The sequence below is a fragment of the Ursus americanus genome, chromosome 13 (assembly GCF_024610735.1).
Source record: "Ursus americanus isolate L20-20 chromosome 13, mUrsAme1.1.p, whole genome shotgun sequence".
Taxonomy (NCBI): Eukaryota; Metazoa; Chordata; class Mammalia; order Carnivora; family Ursidae; genus Ursus; species Ursus americanus.
In genome coordinates this window covers 16105840-16113578 of record NC_142139.1, presented here as the reverse complement: position 1 = coordinate 16113578, position 7739 = coordinate 16105840, and the positions used below count along the sequence as shown (strand labels likewise).

Below are 7739 nucleotides of genomic sequence, written 5' to 3'. Positions count from 1 at the left end.
GGGGAACAGGTAAGATGCTAGGGGAGGCAGAGAAAGAGAGAGCAAAGTGTTTTTGTTTACTTCTTTGAAGTTTTGTAGTACCTACTGTTTACCATGCATACTTCTTGATTCATGCTGAAAATTGGAATTCACCCATTTCTCTTTTTCCTGTCTAAGATGCAGATGGGGCACATTTCGTTGACTCCATCAATCCCTGCCCCCACGCATTAGCACATGCACACGTATACCTAGCCAGTGGAAAAGAAAAAAGAGTTACTCACATTCATCCATTTTACAAAGATTTCCAGGCTGCAATGGGAGGGCTTTACCTCTCCCTGAAGGATGAATAAATAGGTAGCTTTACTGCCAACCTGTTCACAGTCAAACTGCAGTGAAAACTGCGACCAAGGTCTTGCTCTACTGGCACTTATGAGATACAGTGCTGGCAACATGGAGAAGATAGTCATCTGCCTGACGGTCATCTTCTTGGGGACAGTGGCTCATAAGTCAAGCTTCCAAGAGCAAGATCGCTACTTGATTAGAATGCGTCAACTTATAAATATTGTTGATCAGCTGAAAAATTATGTGAATGACTTGGTAAGGCCATACTTGTCACAACAAAATTTAAATAATATTCTTCAATTAATATGAAAGGAACTTTTTGACTTATAAAAATAACCCAGAACTAATTTTCTTTTGCTCTAGGACCCTGAATCTCTGCCAGCTCCAGAAGATGTAAAGGTAAGACCAGTTGAATTTATTTGTGAAAATATATGTGGTACAAGTTTTTAAATCCAATTAAGAAAGGCATTAACACAATTATTTAGGAATACTTAATTTCAATGAGTTTGGGGGTTTAATAGTTGGTAAAATAGTTATTCCTATTTCGGTCAAACATTCATTGATTTACCAGCAAACCAACCCATAAAACACTGCATATCTTATAAAATATATTTTTATTTCCAAATATCTCTAAGAGTACTTCCAAGTAGTATTGTTGTGACAGAATAACAAAACTATACTATGATCAGTTTCTGAACAATGACCAAGTAATTACATTTTAAGAGCCCTTGTGCCTGAAAGTTATTCAGCCCTCCCTGGCAAACCTATCTAAGAAATAGACACCCACCGGAAGAAGCAGAATTCACCTTTTCATGACAAGAAAGAAAGAAAGAAAGGAAGGAAGAAAGAGAAGGAAAGACAAAGGAAAAGATTAAAGGCATGGCATGGAAGAATGGTAGAATGAAAATCAGGGCTGTTCTGTAGAATATAATTCCCATATACCTTGGCCTCAGTGAGTCTTGTCTTTGGCCTTTGGAGAGGTCTTTCAAAAGGACTATTTTCACAAACTCATCCCAATCTCTCAAGCCATTTAAATCCATTAGGTCCCAGGAAGAAAACATCTAGGATATAGTTCAAGAGTGCTGCGTGCTGATCTTTTCCTTAGTAACTTCGCTCTAGTCTTCACGTCTGGTACCCTGAGGAGATAAATGCAATTGGGGAAATGTTTTCATTGTCACAGACCTTTAACTGCATAAATTAGAGTTACTATAAAAGTGCTACCAGTAATTAGGACACTACAAAGGGGGAGACATATAAAGATACATTGCAGAGAAAACAATTATCGTAAATGACTATGTGTAAAAGTTTAGAAAGTGAATGAGTCACAACTATTGCTTTTCTCTAAAATTCACTCTCTAGCTCTGAACCTAACCACTCTCATTTACTAGGTCCTTTTCTAATAAGCAGCATCTAAAATGAAAGTAGCACATTCAGCTTATTGGAAAGACTTTTCCAATAAGTGAGAATATTTCTTAATCATGACCTGATTATCAAAACATGCATTTTCAGCATCTCACGCATTTTGTTTAACTGTTGTGGTTAGAGTCCTTTTGCACTAGCCCTGTCTGTAACTCGCAAAATGAGAAATAAGGAAGATTTCCCATTTTCTAACTTGAGTTGATCCAGTGGGTGCTTCCTTTGTTAAATATCTATGCTTTGTTGAAGATATTTTTTTTTTTATCTTACATCATAATGAGATGATTTTGTCTCGGTGACACTGTATCTATCTGACAATCTTATCCAACAATGCTGGTTATGATACAAGTGAGAAATGGTGTAACTAAGATCTTTCAGCTATGCTGGCAGGCAAACTTAAATAGTTCAAGGCCACAGTAGCTTTAAATCAAGTTTTTCAGAGCTAGCATCAAAGAAGGATCTATAAGCGATTTGAAAAAATTAAAAAGTTTAAGGAAAATAAATTCATTTACATGTTGCATGTAAATGTTGATACATAGTGATTATCTTCAGTCCCTAATCAGCCTTGCCAGGCATCATTCTCTTTCTTTCTAATTACATAACCAGTGGTCCTCAACTGGTAATGATTTTGCCCCCCTGAGAACATCTGACATTGTCTGGAGAAATTTTTGGTTGTCACAGTTGTGTGTAGGGGAGAGGTTTCTATTGGCATCTAGTAGTTACAGGCCAGAGATGCTACTAAACATTCTAGAATGCACAGGACAGTTCTAACAACAAACAATTATCTAGCCCAAAATGTTAGTAGTGTTGTTACTGAGAAACCCTGATATAAACCTGGAATGTGTGGGGGACAAAGGTAATCTCGCCCAAGACTTCCTAGTGTGAGTGGCCGGGTCTTTCTGTGAGGGGGTTAAAATAAGCTATACGGAGGTAAATATTTTCAAATACTCAATTGCAAAACAACAAAGCCAAATGTGCTCCCTTGCAAAAGCAGCACTTGACTGTTCTCTTTGTTTTACTCTTGCTTTTGACTTCCATACTTCTCCCTCTATTCTGTAATATGAAGTAGGACACACAACTCTTCATGTTATGTGTTCAGGGATGAATGAATCAAAGTCTTGCCCTCCTAGTTTGCTGCCACCGAGGCACAGCAAAGGAAAATAATTGTTATACTCCCAGATGGTGGTGCTATGCATGAATTTGGGTTCTTCCTATAAACCCCATAAGTGACAGGGCACCTGAGGCTGCCTGAAGCAAGGTTAATCTCTTCACGCCCTTCTCGGTACATCCTTAAGGCAGTTAATAGGATAGCTCCTCCACTTCTTTTCTTCTTTGAGGCTGCCTTTGATGTGCATCGGAAGCCAAATCCAGCAGCTACTTGTCCTGGACCACACATCTCCGGGACCGCTCTGCTGCTTGCAGAAAGAACAAAGCAACATACCACTGTTTATTGACATGGGTGAACAAGAAAGGTCAGGAGAGACAGCACAGCCTGTCAATATTGGTTTCAGTGTCTGGATGCCACTCAGAGGCTTTCAGAAAAGCTTTCTTAGGTATAAAATCTTTCATCACTAATCTTGACCATTCCTGGCAATATCAATGGAGTTCATTTGGTAAGGCCCCTCTACTTCTTTGGAACATAACTCTTTCAACATACACATGTAAATGTTAACTCAGCAAAATGGGCTTCTGTGAGAAATGCTGGTTTCTCAGATCATCACGGATGAAGCAGTTAGTGTTTTCAGTTTCAGCTGGAAAATTTACCTCTTTAAATATGAATATTATTTTTTTCCAGTAAGTTAAGCCGGTTGTGGTCAAAAAGAAGAGAAAAGAAAAAACTTCAACAAACATGAACATGTGGTTTTCAAGGAAAAAAAAGTGCTATAATTAACATTTATAAATAGTTTCTATTAAATAAGCATTTTGGCAAACATATGGAAAGGATATTACCTTGCCCTTATGAGACAGGCAAGCTGTTCTGATATAAGGAAACCAGATAAGCTCGTTCTCGGCTTGTGGCTATGTATGCAAAGCAAACCTGATGGGGTTGTGTCTTAAAGATGCATGTTATTAATCAACATTCATACTGGGTAAGCATATGGGTTGGAAAATGCAAAGCAGGGCAGATGCTATTTTCAGCTGATTATCCATGAGAAGACTCAGGTAATTTTGTTATATATGGGACTGTCCTTGTAGGGACTGAGAGAGATTGAGGTTTCTGGTTATATGGCAGTGACTTCCAGACACATTAGTGAAATGAGGATATAGCAACTAGGGTGGGGTGGGCTAGGGATTGAAGAGCATAATATACACACATTTGCTGAAAGAAAAAAGAAACTTAGATACAAGTTCTTAGGTCAGCATTAAAATGTTTTCAACAAGTCAGTTTAAATTCTGTTCTTCCAGTGAATTCCATTTTATATTTATTTCGATTTTTAAGATTTTTGACTTATTCACTACTCACTAGTTATTTGACTAAACCAAGAAACAAGGTTTTGATCCTTGTTCTGTCCACTTCTCCATTCTTTGAGACAGTACTCTTAATTTCTACGGAATGTTCTTCCCTCCCATTGTTGGGCAAGTCTCAAATTCTGTTCCTTGACTTCTTAATTCAGGCAGAATCTTACCCTAACTGACCTAAGAGTGTGAATAGGATTTTAGAAGAGTCCTGTGTAGTCTATCATAGGTGTACTGAATCTTGGATATGGAATATGCCATCGGAGATAGATATCCACTTCCTTTCCCCAAAGTTGGGGTTTTGACTCATTTACTTCATTTGTCAACTCTGCACCTAGATGCTGCTCAAGACATGTCACTGTTAGACGCTCCCATGTACACTGTAGAGAGGAACAAAAAAATAAATAAAAATAAAAAATAAAAGAGATTATAAAGAGACTGTTAATTGGACTACAACATATCTCACCCAAAGCTGCAACCAGTCACAGTGTAACTTTTAGAAAATTTGTTCTAAAACCAAACCAACTGTCACAAAACACAATGATCCTGCCTACCACCCAGACTTCAAATGGAATTAGGAATAAAGAGCTGTGGGAAAGTGAGCCTCCTCCCTCCTGCCTCTGAGGCAGGGATGTGCTCTCTCTTCCTTAATATGGGGTGAAATCTTACATTGCAGGCGCCTTGTTCTCTTCAGTCCAAAGATTAAGTAGGGTGTGAACTCATTCCTCACCATCTGCTGAAATAAATGTGATCTAAGATCTAATACACCATAGTAGAAGTAGAAAAAGAGGATTGGGAAGGTCATTTTTACTTTCTGAATAACTTTTATTTTGTTAACATATATACAAATTGTTTCTCTTTCAGAGACATTGTGAGCAGTCAGCTTTTTCATGTTTTCAGAAGGCCCAAATAAAGGCAGCAAATACAGGAGGCAATGAACAACTAATCAGTGTATTAACTAAACAGCTGAAGAGGAAACTACCTCCCACAAATGCAGGCAGAAGACAGAAACACAGACCAGTAAGATTGTCATGTGTCATCTATCTTATTGTACTTATTAACTATATCTCTTACATGACATAACACACACACAAACACAATTGTAACCAGAGATTCCAGTGCCTTCCTTCCAGTTACATGTTATCATATATGGTATATTTTGAGAAGTGGGGTCACCTCTTCCAAATCCACGGTCTTGAAAGTGCCCAGAAATTCTGTTCAGAATTTGCTAAAAGTCCCTGGTAGCTGGAATAAGTTAATATAACTTCCCAAGGTGAGGAATTCACTAGGTAGAGAATCCAACTGTGACTTAGGAGTTAAACATTTTTCTCTCATTTATATGGTCACATATAACTTGTATTCTTATTAACAGAACCTAGATCCCAGTTTTTGTACAAGAAAAGAGACAGCGTATGAAAGACTAAGAAAAACCTCAAACTTTGCTTTCTTCTCTTAAAAGAATATTATTGTCCTGTACAATCATAGAGTTAATACTACATTTAAATAGACTTCATTATTTGGCTGGAGAATTTTAATAGTCCCTGGTTTTAGGAGGTCCTAATAGATATACCCTCTTGTGTATCTCTTCTTATGCCAACTCATAAGCAATGCTGATACTCTCATGACTACCTCAAGAATTAATCAAAACCGGTGGATAAACACCTAAGATAAATTCCTCCAAAATATTTTTTAATCAGTTGTCTCTCCTCCAAGGAATTTCACATGTGATTCAAATGAAATCTTAATGACATTATCAAAATGACTTTTATTTCCTTTAATTGCTTAGCCAGGTTATAATGTGAAGAGTATCCCACGAAAACTTTTCTCAGAAAGAAAGGAGCTGAGCCTGTCTTTGCAACCCAATAGCAAAGACTCATGGAAATGGCAGTGCTGGCACTGAGCTTAGGACTATCTAGTTAAGCACCTTCATTTGGTAAATGGGAAAAAGAGATTAAAAAGGTTAAGTGACTTGTCCCAAGCCACACAAATACTAAGTGGTAGAATGAGAACCAGAACTCATATCTCCTACCTTTCAGTCAAATGCTGTCACCACAACATCAAACTGACTTAGAGATGCTGAATACCAAGCAATGGGCTGGGGTTTGCTCTCACAACGAGTAAGGATAAAGAAGAAAAACCTAGAATTTTTTTTAAAAGAAATATAAACAGGCAATACACATATGAAAAATTGTTCAATCTTCCTATAATCAAATAAATGCAAGTTTAGGAAATCCTACTTCTTTCCAATTAAAGTTTTTAACAATACTCAACAATAGTAAAAATGGTCCGCATGAATAGAGGTAAACCTTTTTTACAACATACATCAAAAGACAAAAATTTTTATTCCTTTAATTTAGTAATTCTACTTCTAGAAATTTATCAAATAAAATAAAGATGCATATAAAAATTATTCAGAAATGTTCTTGCAGCATTGCATACAATAGTAAAAAGTTAAAACAACCTATGTGTCCAAAAATAGTAAGAGTTTGATCCAATGTTGGAATACAAAGCAATCATTACGTATCATATTTTTGAAGAATATTTAACATGTAGGAAATGTTTGTGATATGTTGAGTGTAAGTAAAGCAAATTACCATCCAGTGTAAAAAACATAAATGCAAAGAAAAAACCATTACTGGAAGGATATATATCAAAAGATTGCAGGGGTTATTTCTGAAGATAGGATTACAAGTGATTTTTTTCCCATTGTTTTTCCTGAACAATTTTATGCACATCTTGAATTTTTTTCAGTGAACGTGATTTATATTTCTAATTGGAAAAAAATAAATTTTAACTGAACATTTTATTAAATAGGAAAAATGTTTTAAAGGAGAATGTTACTCTTCCATTGATTTCTAGACATGCCCCTCATGTGATTCTTATGAGAAAACACCACCCAAAGAATTCCTAGAAAGACTGAAATCACTCATCCAAAGGGTATGTAGCTGCAATTATATTTGATTTTCAACTTCATATTTATCTATCCAGATTGCTTCTTCTGTTTACGTTACTCATGGTATATTATTTCCACAGATGATTCATCAGCATCTCTCCTAGAACACATGAGATATGGAGGTTCCTGAGGATCTAACTTGAAGCTGGACACTATATTACATACTCTAACACAGTAGTGAAACTCACTTCTTGGTTTCTAAATGGAGGAGTACAACATAGTAGATATGGGGGAAAAGACTCAGATAAGTGTTCAAAGTCAGGATTATTTCCCCCCAATTACAATGCAATACTTCAGTTTGATCCACATGCTCTGTTTTAGTCAACTTGAAAAAGCTTTCTACTCAATTAGAATTTGATTTCCTCTGTTATGGATTTTTATGGTTTCTAAAGTTTTTACTTTATATTATTACCCAACTATGACATTCCTTTATTGGGGGAGACACTTAAAATTTTTAACCAAAAACATAATTTGGGAATTTATTGATCTTATATTTACCTTGATCTTGATTACCACAAGAATGAGGTCTCTGATGATCATAACTTAAAAGTTATACACCTTCGTTCAAGCTGAGAAATATAGAAGCGTAGAG

At 36.3% G+C, this 7739-nt stretch overlaps 1 protein-coding gene across 1 annotated transcript; it reads left to right on the top strand.

The window, feature by feature from the left end:
- Positions 1 to 408: 408 nt before the first annotated feature.
- IL21 (interleukin 21) lies at positions 409 to 7251 on the top strand. Its single transcript, XM_045798638.1, has 5 exons — positions 409 to 576; positions 685 to 720; positions 5059 to 5214; positions 7054 to 7131; positions 7228 to 7251. The coding sequence occupies exons 1-5, from the start codon at positions 409 to 411 to the stop codon at positions 7249 to 7251; spliced, it is 462 nt and encodes a 153-aa protein (XP_045654594.1).
- Positions 7252 to 7739: the final 488 nt, after the last annotated feature.